Consider the following 20,488-nt stretch of genomic DNA (forward strand, 5'->3'; position numbering starts at 1 on the left):
GGTTTTACGCGATGGATAAGAATCCAAACATCTAAAGTGCCTACAACTGGTGCACAGTCCTAAAGTTCTGTTGTTCATATTGGACCATGACCAGCAGTGTGCCGTTGGGTGATTTTCCGTGTGAAGCAGCTGTAATGAGGGTCATCATCTCTAACTCTTGAGTCTATGGTGCTCTGCCAGAAAATGGTGGTTTGACAGCTTCTGGTTGGGAACACGTTTCTGCCTCAAGTGCTTAATTTTAAGTACATTGGGGTCTTGTTTATTAGTGAGAATAAGATGGAATGTGCACAAGAACTTTAGGTAACGTACACTGGGATCTGCGTGAGCTGCGTTGATGCTGGATTAACCATCCTATATGAGAGTCTAATTTACTGAAATTAACTAATACAATTCTATTCTAAAAGAGACAAAATAAGACCACAGATTTCTTTGGACTCAAACAAATTGGAAACCAGTCACTGTGTGTATTTACACTCACATTATTATCCTGATTTTCATCGGGTTTTTGGAATATTAGCTAAATGACTTCTGCACTTGGACATCCTGGAAATGTATATATCCTGAAAAATCCTGCTTTGATGGCCTGGTGAACTGTGAAAACATCCATAAAGTTGTGACCGTCTTTGGTCATCCGACCCCGTCACAAGTTTCCACGATGGGCATGCAGTCGCTCCAGTTCACATGAGATCTAACTGAGCATTTTCAGTGGAAAATCACCGTGATCCACATTTATTAAGAGGCCAGGTCTATGTCAGTCCTCAGCATAGTGGGCAGCTTGTCTACTGGGTTTTATTGAGAAACAGCATGTCCACATACTGTCGGGTCAGACTGGGGACAGACTGTTTACTCTGGCGGAGAATAACCTCTCAGGCGCTAACGATAGACGCTAACGATGAAACGGTTAATGGTAAACATCCCACCTCCGCAGAGTTCAGAGAACCAGAAGCTAAAGTGTCACAAGACTCAAGTGTTGCGATAAGAGTCAGTTGCAGGAAATCAAATAAACCCCTAATATTGTTATGATCATGTGTACAGGAGGATAAATAACAGAGTTTAACATAATTCATTAAGTAATGGAAAGTAATTAAATCATTGTAAAAGTAATGCACTTGAAGGCAAACTTTTTTCATCCAAAATATTTCAGAATGAAGCAGTGGATAGATGTCACTGGAAGTCAACAGTCCTGGACAGTGGTGCGTCTTCATTAGAAGTTTGAGCCTCCAGCGCTCCACCACCAGACACTGCCTCTTCATCTTGAAACTGTCCAACTGTTGGAGTTCCCCAGCAACTTTATTCAATTCACTGTGACATTTTGTGACACGAGGGGGGGCGGGCTGGGAGGCCTCACTAAACTGTTCGAAAACAGCGTCGCCACAAAGAGGCACAATGCGTCATTGTGGAGGCTGAATGTGCGTGATTGTGTTGGAGAATCTGGAAGGAAGAGGGAGGAGAGGAAGGACACGTGATGTTTGAAGTCAACCTGATTTTGATTAAGGAATATTTTTTGTGTCTGAACAGTGGGACTCACTCGATGTTGACGATGTGAAGTATGATGTAGATATGATGCAGAGATCGGGGAAAGATGGCATGTGGTGGCAGAGTCGTGTGTATGGAGGTGACAGAGCGCTGCTGTGTGTGTGAGCTTCAGTGTACACACACACACACACACACACACCCGAGTTCTCACCAAAAGTGATAACGTGTTATCTAACGTCAGTGTGATGCATCATGTGATGTCGGCTGCAGGATGTGCTCTCTCTCTGTCTCTGTGTGTGTGTGTGTGTGTGTGTGTGTGTGTGTGTGTGTGTGTGTGTGTGTGTGTGTGTGTGTGTGTGTGTGTGTGTGTGTGTGTGTGTGTGTGTGTGTGTGTGTGTGTGTGTGTGTGTGTGTGTGTGTGTGTGTGTGTGTGTGTGTGTGTGTGTGTGTGTTTTCCTGCTGCCTCCAGGAAGCAGCTTTCAGGACAGTCCGATGGGTTTCCTGGCAGGACCCCCGCCCCCTCCCCTACCAAGTTCCTACTGGGAGACAATGGGAGGTCTCACACAGGGCATGTAGGGATGTGTGTGTGTGTATATATATGTGTGAGGGGGATTTATTGGGGGGTAGAGGGCTTCCCTTCAGGAAACTGTAGATTTATCCCGGCAGCAGAGAGGCCCGTGTTCCAGGCCTGAATGGCCTCATGAGGATGAAGGCATGAAAGAAATCTTCATCTTCCCTCCACAACAGATTGAGTCCTGGATTATAAATTGGGTTCATGTTTTAGATTAACTGGGATGAGAGTCAAAAGTTTTGGAAAAAGGACAATTGCTTTGAGATCCTGTTGTAGAAAGCAACTGATAAGTTCAGGTTAAATCTTGACATTGGCATCGTAAAAACAATCTCAACTTGAGGCGAGGATCTTGACTCTTATCTTGTAGTTTGATTCTGAGTCTGGAATCGTTTTCTTTTATTTTCAGTTTGATTCTCAATTCAGTTACATCATCCGTCCATTATCTATACTGCTTATCCTCTGAGGGGAGCGAGAGCCAATCCCAGCTGACATCGGGCGAGAGGCGGGTTAGATCTTCACCAACGTATCTCAGGGCCAACACAAAGAGAACAACAACCATTCACGTCCAATTAACTTTACCCCAATCTGCATGTGGTTGGACTGTGGAGGAAAGTGGGAGTACTGGGAGAGAACCCACACAGACGAGGGGAGAACATGCAACCCGGAACCTGCTGTGAGGGGACAGTGCTAACCACTGTCCGCTCAGTTACATCAGATGAATACAAATGTTACAGAAAGCACTTCATATGATTAATGCTGCAGATTTGATTTCTTTTACAACTTCCTTTTCAACACTGTTGTTTCTTTGATTAAATTATATTTAGTGCAACTAATCCGCTTAATTGTAAACACATGTCCTGGTTAGCTGTTAGCTCGCTTTAGATTCCAGGGAGTCATATCTCACAGCCAGAGATAATATCAACTCTAAGCGACTGCTCAGTTCAGTCTGTTCCTTTCACTTTTTCAATAACCTCCTGTGCATGCGGCAATTTTACACAGAGCAGACATTGAACACATCATGCACCCTTGACAACTATTTACGACAAGTAACCACAACAAGAGAAAACGTGCAGTTGTAGCCTCCCCACGGGATCTGGCCTCTGAGTCAGACCTCTCCAGTACATTTCCAATTATCAGTGGGCGTTATCGTCGATTATCACAGAACAATAAGACACCCAATCAGAGCAAGGCAACATGAGATGTAGCGCACAGCGATAGAAATATATCCATAAAGATATCCACAACGTGCGGTTGCTTGTTCACTTGTTTACTGTCTCGAAAGCAGATTCCGACCTCTTCACATCAGTTGTCGTCATCTGAGTTGTTTATGAAAAGGCTTCAGGTTAATTCAGTAGCGGTTCTTCTGCTGAAGTCATGATTGAAAGCACTAATGGCTACTAAATGGACCTTGAAGTAAGCATATTTCATAAGAAGCAAATTAAATCGTACCAATATTGAATCTTGTGTAATAATCAGTAGCTCGTCTAGGGCTGTATCTAACTTTTTTTTGTTTAGACTAACAACAAAAAGTTAGTTTAGACTGTAACAAGACTGGGTTTCTTTGGTAGAGATGAAAATGAAAAACGTGAGTGTTCTCAGGCACGTTTTTTGCGGTTACAAGGAGCGTCTTTGTTCTGTGGTTTCTAAGAAGATTTTTATGTTTATCCACAATAATCCAGACATCGTCTAATCAGCCGACGGCCTAAAACTAATTGTAGTATTAAAATAAGAAATATGTCTGAGGAAGTATAATAAACAAAGTGTGTATGTGAGCATGGTATGCATCAGACTGGAGGCCAGTATTGGTGGTTTGTATCTGTCTCTTTGTGTGTGGGTCCAGATTTCTGAATGGGCCTTTTTCTCATGTAAAGTGGTCAGAAAGTTGCTGTCAGTGAGGGAGGATGTCGGCTTTCACTCACTCTCCTCCCTGTCCCCCCCCCTGCCTCTCTGGCTTCCCCTCTCGTGAAAAGGGTGGCGTTGGGGATGAGGTCACGGTTTCAAAACATGGCCCCGAGCCTCAAGCCAGCACAACATTTCCTCTGCCATGAACTGAACTGACTGCAGGACGACTCAGTGTCCTCTTCTACAGTAAAAGCTCACAATTGAGTCCGGGTGCTCGTCACATGTTCCCATCGAACCCGAGGAAAAACCGAATGAATAACAAATTCTATTTTTAGGGGAAACACTTATGGTCACTGAAACGCTGATCCATCGGAGATTGTTATAGAAATAAATGTCCTGAGTCTGCTGGAAGTCAACAGGTCGAGGTCAAGTGAATTAAATCTTACATGACAAAGAAAACACACAGTGTTGTGGTTTGAATGTAAAGTGAGCTGCTCACATGGTTTGCCGCTCTGACCACAGTTTGAGTCCGTTTACATTGATGATGTGGGTCATGGTTTTGTCATATCTGTTGATAATTATAATGGTGCTCTCACCAACAGGGTGTTTCGGCCACAGAAACTATCCCAGGGAACCAAGAACCTCTTCAAGGCTCTAAAGCTGCGTTTCAACAGGAAACCAGGGACTGAATTAGGTCCTTGTGTGGAGCTCCACTTCTCCAAACCTAAGTGGCAGTGTTTGTTAGGCAGAATGGGACTAATTGGTCAAACGCAGAAACTCTGGATACTTCAGTGACTGTACCACTTAATTCATAAGATAAAGAAGCATTGGATGCAGCTACTATTGGTATTAGGGTCAGATTAAGTTATGTTGTCGTCCACTGGTTAGTTTTTTCATTCAAGTGGTCGTCACAGTTACATTATTATTATTGACATTGTTTCACAAAGCTCAGAAACCTCGTGATTGTCGTACTGCATTCAAACTTAATCACAATGTAACATGAACTCAGTTTGTCGTCATAGATTCTAAAGAACAACGCAGGCCATCTGTTCACAATAGAACCAGTTAGAGTTCACTGAATTAAAGTGGTACGCCCAAAATGAAGCAGCATATTGTCTTTGTATAAATATGGGATTGTGTGTGCGTGCGTGCACATGCATTTAAAGGTAATTTTTGGGGGGGCTTGTGTGAGTGTCATAATGACTCTTGGCACTCGTGTGTGTGTGTGTGTGTGTGTGTGTGTGTGTGTGTGTGTGTGTGTGTGTGTGTGTGTGTGTGTGTGTGTGTGTGTGTGTGTGTGTGTGTGTGTGTGTGTGTGTGTGTGTGTGTGTGTGCGCGAGCGAGCGACTCAGCTGGTCAGGACTCTTGGTGTAGAGCAGAGAAGGAATGCAGCTTCTCACTGCAGTCTGTAATTTGCTGCCTGTCATCAAATCAGAGAGAAAAACAGCAACACTTGAGCTGAGGGGTTTGTGTGTGCGTGGAGGGTGAGAGGAGAGATGAGAGTCATGTGAGGAGAAATGACAGTCTTGTGATGAGAGGAGACGAGGAAACATGGAGAGGATCTGATGAAGGGAAAAGAAGTGAGGAGGTGAAGAAAGTAAAGAATGAAAACAGAGGGGAGGATGAGGTTTGTGGAGAAGAGGAGCAGAGTGAGGAGAGTGCTCAGGTTGTGCTTTTAATTATAAATAATGCTCTACACAATATAATACCTGTCTTGGGTTAGGGTTAGAAGCTGCAGTTCTCTCTGCTGCTCCTCTTGTTTTTAATGAGCTTTTCATGGCGTCTCAATGCTGCTGCACCACAGATAAAGTCAGGTGGATTATTTGATGCCGTTTTATTGAAAACGATTCTGCAGATACAATCAGTCTAGATCAGTTAAAGCAGAAATCCATCACTGAAAATACAATCTGCATACTTGCCTCAACATTAACTTCCAACAGCCTGTAAGTGTCTGCCTTGTTTGTTTTTTTTTGTCTAAAACCCACGTCCTGTCTTATCAAAGGTGGTATTTAGATTTAATGCCACCTCCTCCCACAGTCAAAAGACATGCAGACTGGGGTACGGTCACTTGGAGACTCTAAAGTGTCCGTAGGTGTGAATGTGAGAGTGAAATGTTGTTTCTCTGTGAGCTTTCCAGGGTGCACACAGGAACTCCAGCTCTCGTGCAACACTAAATGATAGGCAGTATAGAATGGATGGATTGTTGAATTTAAATCTAACCTGCTTGGCTGTGAGAATAGTGACATCTGCACTAAAAAGGTTATAACTGTGGAAGATACTCAATCAACTTGACGACTGAAACCTCATCTAAGCTTCAGAAACATTATTACACCAATGTATGGTCGTCTACAGCAAACAAATCTGTTTCATATTCTCATATGGGCACTTGTATGGAGACAACATTATAGGTTGTCAAGTCCCATCCTGGAAAAGGCCTAAAACTTAAACTGGCTTTTTTATTTCTAATTAGTCCACATTTTCCTCTCACTTTAGTTGATTTGTTAAAGAAGAAAGACCCTCGACTTGTGCCTGAAGTTTAAATGATGCCATCTGAACTCTGGTGAGACATCTGAAAGTCCCTGAGTGTGATTGTTCCCAAATCTGCTGATCTAATCTCATTCTGGAGTGTATCTGGGTAAAACTGTCTCCATCACATGTGCTTGGCATTCTCTGTAATGTTTAATCTGGTGTCACTGTCCACTGTTTACTTAGGATAATCTGAATATAATAACTTTGAGAAAGAACAAAATAAACAAAAATTAAATGGAGATTATGAAGTTTATACACAAATTTAAAGTGAAAAAAAGTCATCTAACCTATTGTCTAAGCACAGAAAAGGAGATATGGTTGGAGAAGAGTTATTTTAATTTATAAATTTTATAAAAATGTCTTCAAATTATCCAACCAAGCTGGATTACACGTTACTAAAACTGATCAATAAACAAACTAGCAGTGAATCATGTGGCTTGTTTATAAACTCTGGTTAGTTTGGTTTCAAACTGAACTCCTGTCTCTGATTTGGACCAAAGTGAAGCACTGAGGTCACAGCCCTGAAAACCTTGCGTCTGATTGGTCGGGACGCTGCAGCATCATGTTGGCTGTGGTCTGACCTGAGACAAGCAGCTGACAGAGACACTGAGGAGAAACAGAGCAGCGACTGATAAGATACAGACCAGAAACACTGTTTTCAGGTGGAGAAGACCCGGTTTTTCCGTCCATAATGGCCCATAATGTAATTTGTGCTAATTGGTCGTCTGTCTGACTGAATGTTTGTGGTTTATTCTTTGACAATAAACTGTCTGTCAGCCTCAGTCTGAACCAGCAGATGAACTGTGCATGTGATGAATGTGTGTGTGTGTGTGTGTGTGTGTGTTCACAGGTTATCAGTAGTCAGTCATAAGGGGGACCAGCGTGTTGCAGCAGCATGTGTCAGTGAAGGAATGTGCCTGTGGCTGCCGGAAAACACATCTGTGCGTGTGTATGTGTGTGTTTGAGACTAAATGAACGACTGCGTGTATCCCAGGTTATGTGCGTGCGTGTGGGCGGGGGGGGGGCAGGGGCAGGGTACAGGTTAGTTTATCTGAGACTGTGTTCAGTGGTTTTGAGTTACATGTAAGAAACTGAGATCTGTGTCTTTTTGTGACACAGCAACCTCTGACACTCTTTGTAACCTTACACACCTGTGACATTGAAGTTTGAGCTTTACCTTGTCACAGTTTACACAAGTCGTGCGTCGGGGGGGTCTAAACTTGCTCCTCCAGTGGGTGGCGGAAGGTCGGTGGTCTTATCCACGGCTCCTCCAGTCAGCAAGTTGAAAAGAATTTAGTAAATCCCCCAAATCCCCCTGTGAATGGATGATTCGTACAGAAGTGCTTTATGAATGTGACATAAATATATGTATAAATACAGCATATTTACCATTAGTCATTCAACTAGCATATCCTTTCTACTATAGAGAGCTGGCGTGCAAACATTCAGAATCCCAATGTCAGTGAGTAATCTGCAGTGCTTCATAGGTTTAAATAAATGCTGTGTTTTTGAAAAACAATCTAATGTCACTGTTTATCCAATGACACGACTGGATTGAAGAGTTCAGCCCCGTGAGCACACCGAGGGGTCGTAGTTCAATCAGACACGTTTGTGATAACATCAAGTTTTAATTCAAAATCACAACTAACATGATCTCACTTTACATACTAAGGTCAAGACTTAAAGAGAAACCCAATAGTTCCTACAATGAGAAAGCAAAAGTGAGTAAAAAAAAAAATCCCTGTTAACAGGATGAATCAGAACCAGGCTTGTTGTGGGCGACCAACTGTCTAGGGGTGAGAGGAGAGAAAAGGGGGAGAGGGGAGAGGTGGGTGGAAAGGTGAGAAGAGAGGGCGAGAGCGAGAGAGAGAGCGAGAGAGAGAGCGAGAGAGAGAGAGAGAGAGAGAGAGAGAGAGAGAGAGAGAGAGAGAGAGAGAGAGAGAGAGAGAGAGAGCAGGAACAGTTGTGCAACTGTTGTATTTAAGCTCTGGCACACTGGTTGTTATTGTGACGACAATAATAGGGATTCTTGTAGATGTAATGATGTTATTAATACATATAATATTAATAATAATAGCAGCAATGATCATGGTGCCAATAATAATAGTAATGCTGATAATGATAATAATGAAAATAATAATAGGACAGAACAGAATAATTTGAGGAATGAACTGTTGAGACTAAATCGAGCGTCGGCGACTTCAGCTCTTGCACTGCAGTGGTCGTAGTTATTTCACGATGAGCTGTAAGTTATTTCTGTTCCTGCAAAGTAACAATGGTTTAATTGGTGAGAAGATTTCAGTTTCTTACGGCATCAGCTTCGGGTGACTGCAGATTTGGTGACGCTGGTGGAGGAGATCTGTCTGTTGCTCCCAAAGGTGTTAACTTCTGGGATCTGGTGACTGAGCGGCGTAACGTGATTTACATCAGTCTCATCCTCAAACCTTTTTATTCAAACATTTGCATTTATTAGTTTGTGTGTTGCTGTGATATTTGCTCTGGTACAATGGCCTGAGTGTCTCCCTCTCTCTCTCTCTCTCTTCCAGGGCTGTGTGGAGCAGTGAGGAGGGAACCAGCCTGAACTCCAGCTGCATGAATCATTCACTGAGCGGCTGAGAGGTGCGCTTCCTTCAACACACCACAACACACTGCTTTGCTTTAAAACATCACAGGTGCAGTAATCTTTAGCATCTGGAACATGTTTACTCTTTACTCCATTGTCTGATCTCCAAACTGTAATGGTTTGTCTTCAATTAATTTTGTACTTGTAAATCACCTTGTATCTGTGTTTTAAAAAGGTGCTTTATACTTGGCATGATATGGTGAATGAGTAAATGGTGAACTTCAGTTCCTGCCTCAGGCAGATTATTTGTTTACAATTGATTCCTTGGTGTAAATCTTAATTTCATTTGTTAATGTGCAGCGTTTTCTGTGTTAGAAAAAAGCAGTTCATAACTTCTGCCACGTGCACCCAGTTTTATTTTCCTGCATTTTTCACGTGTCTGGATAAATGGACATTATGTCTGGGGGGAATAATTGATTTCCCAGGGAAGCAGTATTAATGTCAGTGGCCTTGTGGTGAGGAGAATCCTGTGGTTTCTCAGTAGAGCTGGACGGTGTAACGCTCTTGTTAATGGAGCAGCAACCGTTTGAAGGTTTTTGGACAATGTTCAGCTTTGTTGTTGACTTTGTTCTGAGGTATTTCCCATGACTGCTATCTTCACTCGACAGACTCTACACACACACGCATACACTCAGACAGGTATTTTAGGTCTTACTGGCATATGTAAAGACTCTTAAGGGAAATCAGATTTTTGACTTCCATAACGACGATCCTCTGAATGCTCCAGCAACCACTTGGAAGGCTAGTTCTCTCTCTCTCTCTCTCTCTCTCTCTCTCTCTCTCTCTCTCTCTCTCTCTCTCTCTCTCTCTGAGGTATGAATGATGTCAGCCTCAACGTCCTTCAACACCTCTAAAGAGGAAAAGCAAACAAGCCATCCATTTAACAAAACCTCTTTATCTCTGAAAGAAGGGAATTCACCTTCCTTTGAATTGAGTAGCAGGTTGTTGCGAGTGCCAACAAGAAAACACATAAACCTCTTCAGGCCTTTTCTGCACTTTGTTGTACGTTTACTACTTCTATAAAGATGCATCTGCCACGTTAGAAGATGGGCTGTATTTGTTATTTGTTGTGTACAGCTGTCTCCCATTAACAAAATATGTTGATGTGGAGCACATGAGGTCGATGCTTGCTGAGAAATCTACGATAGAGAATCCAAACACGCACCTCTTGACTTTAAGGAGAAAAATGATATTAATGTGTAATGTTTTAGAAATGACGTCACTTTGCTTCCTTTTTGGTTCAAGTAGCTTCACGAAAAAATAATTCCTGTGTTTCATTCAGCCAGGTGTTGATTTGAAGCTGTGTGTGCTGAAAGGTCCCAGTCCTGAAAAATGACTCAGTCGGTGCAAGTTAACCCGAAGCTGCCTGGTAAGAAACTGCCTAAAGATGTTGTTGTTTTTGTATTTCCACTCTTTGTTCGATTGTTTTGTAAACATGCACATGTAAATATGTATGTGATATTCCACTGAATGACAGTTGGTGACGATAATAAGAAAATATGCAATGTGCCAAAAAAAGTGGATGATTAGAAGCTAGGAAACACAGAAATAAACAAGATAGTTCTTTGTTTATTTACGAGGAAACGGGGCATGTTTCTAAGATACTCGTCTGTTGCCTTCCAGATCTGCGCTCTCCATTCATCTACTCCAATCAGGAGGAGGCTGACCAGACAGGTTCCTACTCCGTTCAGACTCCATATGGTTTCCAGCTGGATCTGGATTTCCTCAAATATGTAGAAGAAATAGAGAGTGGGCACAATCTCCGTCGGGGACCTATCAGCTCCCGCCGCTTGGGCAGAGGGGTCAAACTCTCCCAGAGGAGCACGAGCGTGGGCGGGCGTACCAGTGGCTGGACCTCCACAGAGTCTCTAGCTTCCCCTGCCAGTGAAGATGGCAGAGCTCCTCCACCGCCACCACCACGCAACCGCCTTGGGTCAGCACCCTGTGAGGGATTCTCTCTTTCCCCAGTGACCCTCCTCACAGTCCCTCCACTGTCTGCTGGAGCCAAAGTGCCACCCCCTCCACCGCAGCGAAACCCTAGAGTTGAGCGGACTCTCCTTGAAACCAGCCGGCGGCTACAGCAGGAACAAACCCACCAGCATCAGAATGGCGGCCGATTCCAGCTTGCAGATCCTCCCAAACAGCTCTTACCCTCCTTATCCACTCTGCAGAGTAACTGGGTTAAACCCAGTCCTCAGACCTCAGGGCGCAGTACCCCTGCTACTGGCACCGCAATGACTCCTATCCCTCCCAGCCAGCTGCAGACAGTTAGAGAGCAGATGGCTACGGCCTTGAAGCAGCTAAAGGAGATGGAAGAAAGGGTAAAGGGTGTTCCTGCACTTGAGCGAGAGGTAGCCAAGCTTCGTGCAGAGAAAGACATGCTCCTGTTAGCCCTGGAAGATAAGAAAGTAGCCATGGAGGTGGCTCAGCAGAAGCAACAGTCCAAAGAGTCTTCTACCCAAACAACAGAGACCCTTCAAAGCCAAAGTGACCACCATATCCATGCTAAACAAACTGCACCAACCTCACCTGGTCACTCCGGCCTTGGAAAATCTGGCGAGCTGAAAAGGTTGACAGAGAAGTTTGAGGGGAAGGAAGAGAAAACTCCAGAACCCTCATCAAAAGTTTTAGTAAAAGTTCCACAGAAAGTTGCAGCTGTTGAGAAGAAATCAGTGGCTGCTGGGGACGACATGCCAATGGACTCTGTTGTTTTCTACCACCGCCAGGGTGTGAAAGATGCCTCCGTAGACACCAAGGTGAATGTCTGTGAGAAATGTACAGAAACAGAGGCCCCTCTGGTTCACGAGGAGGGGGTACAGGCCAGCGTAGAGACAGAAGAGGCTGAGGTTTGGGTCATGGAGTCACTACTTGGAGTGACCAGCGAGGCGCAGCGGGAGATTGACACCTTACAAGACACCATTAAATTTCAGCAGGAGACCATTGTGGCTCTAGAGGACCAGTTGAGTGTGGTTGACAACGACCTAGGGATGCTTAGAGCCAAGATGGAAGAGAAAACCACTAAGGTCATGTTTGAGAAAGGGGTTCTTGCAAAACCAGACACGATGCATGTCCAGACAGAGACAGTGACTTCTGAGTTTAAAGATGTTGCAGTTTTATGCCGTCCAGAGGTGACTGATGCATGTGTAGGGGAGATTCTGACAGCAGATCAGACTGAACAGGGCACCCAGACGGATGCTTTACAGGAACCAGCAGAGCCAGCTCCTGTTGCACTGGTCAGCACTGGGTGTCAATGGGAGAACTTGTTTGAGGAAAAGACTGTGGAGCAAAAAGTTACAGCACCAAAGAGGAGACAGTTGACCATCGCTGAGTACAAGGTTTGTCCAGAGGAAGAGGTTGTCAGCACAGCCGAGAAGCAAGAGGACGACCAAGGACAGAAAACGGAAGCTGGCGACACCAAGACAGGTTAAGACTTTAGGATATTGTAGGTTTTTTTTCTAGGTTAAGGTTTAGCACATCATAAGAGGCTGCTTCAAATATGTAGCTTTCCACAGTATAAGTCAAAGGTTGATCATGATAAAAACACAACAATGCATCATAAGTAACAGCATTCATGAATGCACTTACTAACTAAAATGAAAGAACTATTTCATGTTTTGTAACAAGTGGAGAATAATGGAGAGACTAAACACAATATCTATGTCCAAATAATTATAAGGAACCCTGGAAAATCTTATGAAGTAAAATTAAAGATTACTAAACGAGGTACTAAATTAAATGCCAATGTACCCGTCAGATTTAAATCGAGAAGTAGAAATATTGTGTAGTCTCTGTTCTATCGGCAGTCTTGCTTTTGTGTGAGGTATGTGTCTCTCTGGTGTACTTTGTTTGAACTATTGTTTGACCATTGTGTTTGTTCTACTTGACAATAGGTTTGCTGAAATCCATCATGAAAAGGAAGGATGGGAGTAACTCGGGTGAAAATCGCACCACTGGCAAGAAGAGCCTGCAGTTTGTTGGTATTCTAAATGGAGGGTGGGTAACATGAAACCTAATTTTTATTTTTACCACAGCAGAAGGTCTAAAGGTTTTAAAATAACACTGCACACACATCAGGTCACAGGTTTTAGAAATGAGAAACAAAAAACTCACCAACTGCAGTGCTGCTTTTGAAGAGAGAGACAACCAGGTCCAAAAATGTGAAGGACATTAGTTAGGAATCGATGCTCTTTGTTACAGCAAATATTTGTGCCTCCCAGGTATGAGTCAACATCCAGTGAAGAGGAAGAGGGGGAGGAAGAAGAGGACGAGGAGGAAGATGGAAGTTCTTCTGGAGAAAGTGGGGAAGGGGAGTGCAGCACAGAGGAGGACGAGGCTGCTCTTGAGGAAGAAACGTCCGAGGAGGAGAGGAATGTCAACCTGGACGAGAGCGACACCGATGAGGAAACTCTGAGAGCTGAAAGTTATTCATCTGATGCTGTGAAAGAGAAGTAGGTTGTTATTCTGGGAAAAATAATATATTTAGTTAGTTTCCTGTAAGTTTGGAGAAATAGAAATAGAAAAAGAATATATGTGCAGAAAGCGGTGAGTTTTTTGTTTTTAGACTTCATTCATTTGTTGTTTTGTTGCAGGTTTGAGCTGAGCTCAAAAATGCGTGAAGCTTGCCTCATTTTAAAGAATCACCTGAACGATGACATTAAAACACTGAAGAGTAAGGAAGTGGTGCGTCCCTGCATGCTTCTTCAAATCATTTTATCACAGAGTTCAACTTTTAACTTCACCACTGTAATAATGCAAATGACAGGAATTTAATATTTGATGAAGGCTGCGTGATTGTATTGTTTGAGGATATTGTTTAGTCCAATCAAACATAAATAATGAACAAATAAACAAAAACAAAAAAGTCAGCAAAAAGTAAGTCAGTGTACTAACTCAAATTATTTTATTTTGTATCTACAAATGATAAAATCTGAATAAGAAATCAGCATAAATAAGCTACAATAGAAATCCTCAGAATAGCATTTCCTTTCAGAATGCCTCAGATTCAGTTTTTCCAGATTCAATGAATTCTTAATAATAACCTGACTTTGGACCCTCAGCTCTCCAGCACCCACACTGTGCAGCTCGAGTGGTTCCGCATCTCTAGTGCCAAGATGGCTCAGCATTCGCGGGTCTCCGACTACCTGATGGCGTTCTCTGAAGTGTCGTCGGCTCTGCTGCAACACGTAGTCAACATGACTGACGGCAACGGCAACACAGCTCTTCACTACAGTGTGTCCCACTCCAACTTTGGCGTGGTTGGACTGCTGCTGGACACAGGTTAGCGATTACAAAGAGTGACGCCTTACAGACTCGATGATTGTGCTACTTGTATGCTGATGGACAAGAGGAGCCCTTAGTTTACTTGAGGTTGTTGTTATGTGTATTTCTGTGTGTTTATCACTTAATGAAATAGGAGAAGATGCTAGTTTAAGGAGCTACAGCTAACTTCTCTAGCCTTCATGTAGTCTTCTAGCTAAGCTGGTCCATTTATATGCCTAAACACAGAGTAGTAAAGTGACTTTCCCACAGGTGTGTGCTGCGTGGATAAGCAGAACAAGGCGGGCTACACGGCCATCATGCTGGCTGCTCTCTCTACTGTGAAGGAAGAGGACGATATGGCTGTGGTCAAGAAGCTCTTCAGTCAGGGCAACGTCAACGCCAAGGCCAGCCAGGCAAGTCACCATCACTCCATCGCAGTTCAGAGAGCCCTTTACCTGGACACAGCACTCGTGTCACAGTTATTTTACTGCAGTCATTCCTTTCAAACACGTGTCTTTACTATGTTTTCGTTTCAAAGTGAAAATAAGCTCCGTTCACACAAGTTTTTAGCTCCGTATCAGTGATAATCTCAATCCATACTAATACATCTAAAAATCCATAGCTTGTGGCCATTGCTGATTCACACAGAAAGCAGATTGTCTACTCTGCAGTTGGTTGCTTTCATTCAAGAAATACTTCAAACAATTAACAACAATGGTGAAAAGTAAGAGCAGGTATTTTGTCTACTTTACAACGTTTTGTCTTTACCGCTTGGTAGTCAAGTCACGATGAGAACCAATTAGGAAGCGAATGTGAGTCATTGTTTCCAAAAGTCATTTCTGTACTACAATGCAGATTTGTACTAGTTTTTAGGAGCTCTAAACTCTGTGGACAGCAGCTAAATGTAGCCACAGGGATGCATTTTAAAACTAAAACATAGAAGTATGGATGTAGCTTAATATTAGGAGGCACACGCTGATGTAAACAGGTTTTTTTCCTTTCATGTTCTGAAATTATAAAATTATTTATTTTGTGAGTAACCCCTGAGAACTGTGAATAAATTGTGTCCAAAAAGTGCACAAAGAGCCTTTGTGGATCTGTAGTCACCTCCATCAGCCAGAGGCATGGAGTCAGTCCTCACACAGCTTTTTAAATCAGTTAAGTCCTATTTGGACACAATGTCTTTCATTAAACCAAACATAAGATCTACACGTTATAGCCAAAATGGAAAATCTGCCAATTCAAGCTTATTATTTATCTTTTACTAGCATACAATTGTTTCAATATTTTTTTGTTTCATTCCTTTGCTGAATATAAACTTGGTTTTCCCCCTTTTGTTGTTTCAATGATTGAGCTGTTTTGAGAGAAGGGGAAAAAAAGAGAATAATGTCCCGGTTTGTTTCCATGTTTATTTTAGTGAGTAGGTGTTACAAGCATTTCCTGATACGTAATTAATGAATGTTGCATTCAAAGCCAGCGACTTGAGAAATAATTGATTATATGTCAAATTTGATTCGAGAAGTAGAAAGCCTGACATGACGCAGAAGTCATTCCTGAGAATCTGTTGACTTTTCTGTTGTATCTCTGGTTGATCTAATCTGGCTGTGTAGTGTATGTGTTTGGACATGGCCGCCTGACACACCCGCACGCTGCCAAGTCATAGGACTCTATGACTAAATTTATAGCATCACCGGCTATAAATCAAATTATTGGCACTAGTTATTGTTGCTGTGTGGAACAAACCCCAAGACATGCAATGTAATTTTAGAGACAGGAATTTAAAATGTACTATTTTCTGCTGAGTTATGGCATTTGCAAAAAATACTGAGAGCCAAGTAGAGGACTGAATGCTCTATGGTGAAAGGGATTTGCAAAAATATAAATCAGGGCAGTGCTGAAAAAGAGAAAAGACAGGTGCTTAGCAAACGAAGGAAAAGTAAAAAAAAAAAGAAAACCGCTTTACATTTCCCAGTTCGTCAGCGCTTTCCTGAGTACATAGTAAAACCGTAGAACCTCTGACAACATTTTTGTTTTGTTGGTAATATCTCTTAAGATATACATGACTTTTTCCAGCATTTGGAAATTATTAACTTTACTTCTATCCCTTTGCAGGCGGGCCAGACAGCATTGATGCTAGCCGTTAGCCATGGACGTCAGGAGATGGTGCGGGCACTGCTCGCGTGTGGAGCCGACGTCAACGTGCAGGACGACGAGGGGTCCACGGCCCTGATGTGTGCCAGCGAACATGGCCGAGCCGAGATCGTCAAACTGCTCCTGGAACAGCCTGGCTGTGACATATCCATCGTGGATAATGTAAGATGTTTACGTTTTAGTCTTTTGGCTTGTGCAGTCCTTGCAACTTTGAGTGAGCTACTCTGAGTTTGACGATGCTCGACCTCTGCTGAAAACATCGGAACGTATTCTCGTCTGGGATTCAGCTTAATCTGTGCTCAGGAAACGGCTCCTCATGGGAAAGCGGTCCATGCACTTTTCTCTCCTTGTCGTTTCTTTCTCTCTTTCTTATTTTAAGTTTTTCCCCCAGTAAGCTAGATAAGTTAAAGAGCCACCATCAGATTAGTTTCATCTGCCTTCTGCTCAAATCACTGCTGTTTACAGGAAACACAGTCACTGGTCTACTTACAAGCCCCCGGGGGGTGAATTACAAAGCCGCAGCTCCACTGTTCACAGCCATAGACTCGAACCACAATGCCCTGCAAGCTAATGCACCAACATACCTTACCACACGGTGCATCCATACATCAGCAGCAATTGTTCATTTTCTAAAAATGTTTTGGATAAAGTGAAACAAACAGACTTTTAGACTTTAGAAGATCAAGGCTGCAGGAGATTTATCATTTGTGTTGTGTAGAACCAACACTCACACATTCAGTTAATTAGACACACATAGCTAAGACTAGTGAAGTCGCATACAAAAGTCCTACAATAAATACAAGAGCGTTATAATATTCGACATTATTTTAAACACTATATCCAGCCCATTTAAATCAGTGAGGGTAGGTTAAACAACTTTTTGTATGATGCACCACAAACTGCAGTATAAAAAATGCAGTTTGTCATTTGCAAACAAAAAGAAAAGATCTTACCCTGGAACACAACTCGCCTCATTGTGACATTTTTCCTGTATTTGATGGCTAATCTGCACAGCTGAGTATTTGAAAGTGATTTCACGGTGGATTGGTCTGAATGCTCGAAGAAGGAGCAGACAGACGGACAGACATGTTTGTTGAGTGTTCACATCTGTCCCAGAATGAGTTGGCCATTCGACGCAGGCAGCTCCTGGATTGTGTTTCAGTGCAACACAGCTGGACTGAGCAGTGGACCCAAGAGAGGGGGGGGCGGGTGGGAAAATATTTGGAAAAGCCCCCACCTCCCGTCCTCCTGAAACAAAGAACAGCATGACAAACCGTGACTGTAAAGCAGAGTGGAGACGTGCACTCAGCTGCACGTTTATTATTATTACAGTCTCACACAATCCCTGCATTAAATCGTATGTTTGTGGAGGTCATAAAGTTCATTACCGCCACAGTGGAGGTTACGTCTTGACCCACTTCTGTTTGTTTCCATCAGGATTACACAAAAAAAAAAATTACTAAACCTATTTGCATCCCACTTGGCAGAGCGATGGGGCCTGGGCCAGGAAAAAACACATAAAACTTCAGTCCAGATGTGGTTAATGATGCCCACAAAGTAGAATAAACACCTCTCCAGAACAGTCAAAAAAAAAGTAATTGTTAGCTCAGCGTACCTAACAAACTGTCTAAGTGTTAGAAGAAAGAAGCAGTTCCAATCCTGCATCTTTATAATGGATTTTTTAAACCTGATCTGTGAAGGCACACGCAGTTTATTTGTTTCAATGTCCTATGAAAGAAATTATTAATATTTTAATTAATGCAGCACTGTCGGATGAGGACTAGAGATAAACATGTCAGGAACCTAAATGCTCAGTGAGAGGGGGAGCGCTCCACTTGTCCAGCTGTGGCAGCAAAAAACATGTGCAGATGAGATTCATTTGGAAGCATTGTGATTTCCCAGTTCGAACTTGCAGCTGCACTGGTCAAAGGGTGGAACAGTTGGAACCTGGTAACTTACTGGGTGATGTCATTACTTTAATCCATTTTTTTCTTCCTGTGGGATCAATCGTGAGATTTAAAAAATCTGATGAAGATATATTGGCCCATAGAAAAATAAACACATCATCATTTTTGTAAGGTTCTTTTTGACCAAGACATTTACTGCACGAAAAAATTGTATTCGTACAGAGGAAAACTAAAACTGGTGAATTCTGCAGGTTGTGTGATGAAAATTAAACCATGACCCCAAATCGATTTAACTCACTTTCTGCCCTTCCTCTCTCTTTCCTCCTCTGACTACAGGATGGCAGCAACGCTCTGTCCATCGCACTGGAGGCATCTCACAATGACACAGCCGTGCTGCTCTACGCCCATTTGAACTATGCCAAGACCCAGCCTGCTGTGGTGAGTCCACCCTCCCACCGACCCCCTCCTCTGTGAAGATGTGCCCACAGAAGACACAAGAATTTAATTTAGGAAAACAGGGAGTAGAGACTGTGGTGGATTGATTGAGTTGATGAAAATGGAGCAGTCACAGGACACTTTATGTCACACACAATGATGCACAAAAGGAGACATGTAAAGAAAACATACTAAGGGGTGGTCACCTTTAGTTGGTGCAGGCCACACTCACAACATAACTGAACAGTGAGCAAAGTCTCTTGTATGAGAAGTGGCTCAGTTCCATGGAAGCTCTCACAGCTTTAGTTTGGGTGTGGGCAGCATTGACGGAAGGTGCACTGCTGCCCCCTTTAGGTGACACCAAGCTCCTGTAGATTGTGGGGAGAGCCAGATTCCCAAACTATTGCTTTTGATTTTAACTTATATACATACTTATATAACCATAACATTTCTTTAGTTATTCTAAAAATTTAAATGGGATTACAATTGACAATAAAGTGGTATTCATATTTACTGGATATGAAATATGTTATCTCTACCTAATGTTTAATATTTGCATTTCCTGCATAACTCTTAATTCTGATGAGTGGTCAAACAACTTAACTATACATGGCCACTTTATTAGGTACACCTATCAAATGGAAGTGACAAAGATACCTTTAATAAAACAGGACTTGAAAACCCTGGTTTTATGTCTCAAATAATGTGACCAAAGCCTGAACATTATGAGCTTTGTAAAGATGGATGTTATGATTGAGTCCTTGTGCTGGACTAGTGTTGGGCAATATGCTAAAATCTTTGCATCAGACACCATCAGCCACACAACTGCTGATTGACGATATATCCACGCGCACATGTGTGGTCGCTGAACCCTACACTGGACTGTCTAGGATTATACAGGTGTTCCTTAGAAAGAGCAGATTTCAGTGTGAATTCACTTGCTGAATAATAATAAAACCGACCCTGTCCCTCTCATTGTGTGTTTCAGGGGAGTCCAAAGGCCCAACAACGCAGCCCCACCACTCCTCAAAAGCCCTGGCCTGCATACTGACCTGATCACAGCCTCTGGCTGAGGCGGACGCAAGAGCAAACAAAACTGGATATGAGCTGAGAAAAGCTCCACTGGAATTTACTTAAATATATATGTATTTATATTTTTGCCATATGCCCTGCATTTATAAGTATTGTTAATATGAGAAAACTATTTTTCCATAAACGTTGTGAATGGTTATATTATATACTTGACTAATATGAGCTCCTAGCATGTCTAAATGACGTCTCTTTTATCTGTGACAGGAGCTGAGGCCTTATGTTTATTATTTGCACTTCACAAGTGTTTTACAGTTGAGGGCAACACACACAGTGATGGCAAGAAAAAACAGCAACTGTCCTTTTCCATGCAAGCCCCCACACTGACACAATATGCATCACAATACGTCACTATCTAATAGTGAAGCCCAGTGTTGATGCTTCAGAAAATGTATGTAGTGACTTCCTGAATTGGTTTCTTTAACATAACTAATTTTATACTTTACAACATATATGCTGTGTGTCTACACTCTCTGCCCTGCCTTGGATGACTGATATGTGAACCTGTTCTCCTTCATAGTCTGCACTAATTGTTCATGTATTGTATGTTCATATAAATACAGTATATATATATCAAATAAACATACGTATTTACATAAAAGACGA

At 42.5% G+C, this 20,488-nt stretch overlaps 1 protein-coding gene across 3 annotated transcripts in view; it reads left to right on the top strand.

Annotated features, from left to right (window-relative positions):
• The window catches only part of kank3 (KN motif and ankyrin repeat domains 3), a 29,286-nt gene extending 8,805 nt beyond the window's left edge, over positions 1-20,481 (top strand). The window contains exons 1-12 of one of the 3 annotated variants that reach the window (XM_034583781.1): positions 7,309-7,359; positions 8,965-9,037; positions 10,324-10,410; positions 10,665-12,464; positions 12,932-13,034; positions 13,259-13,489; positions 13,631-13,721; positions 14,099-14,318; positions 14,571-14,713; positions 16,413-16,613; positions 18,695-18,796; positions 19,782-20,481. In XM_034583781.1, coding sequence (XP_034439672.1) covers positions 10,374-10,410; positions 10,665-12,464; positions 12,932-13,034; positions 13,259-13,489; positions 13,631-13,721; positions 14,099-14,318; positions 14,571-14,713; positions 16,413-16,613; positions 18,695-18,796; positions 19,782-19,844 — 2,991 coding nt within the window. In that variant the 5' untranslated portion in view covers positions 7,309-7,359; positions 8,965-9,037; positions 10,324-10,373 and the 3' untranslated portion in view covers positions 19,845-20,481. Of the gene's footprint in view, positions 1-7,308; positions 7,360-8,964; positions 9,038-10,323; positions 10,411-10,664; positions 12,465-12,931; positions 13,035-13,258; positions 13,490-13,630; positions 13,722-14,098; positions 14,319-14,570; positions 14,714-16,412; positions 16,614-18,694; positions 18,797-19,781 lie in introns of those variants that run through there. The other 2 variants (XM_034583780.1, XM_034583782.1) reach the window with 2 other exon arrangements.
• The last annotated feature ends 7 nt before the right edge of the window (positions 20,482-20,488 follow it).

This window comes from Hippoglossus hippoglossus, chromosome 4 (genome assembly GCF_009819705.1).
Source record: "Hippoglossus hippoglossus isolate fHipHip1 chromosome 4, fHipHip1.pri, whole genome shotgun sequence".
Taxonomy (NCBI): domain Eukaryota; kingdom Metazoa; phylum Chordata; class Actinopteri; order Pleuronectiformes; family Pleuronectidae; genus Hippoglossus; species Hippoglossus hippoglossus.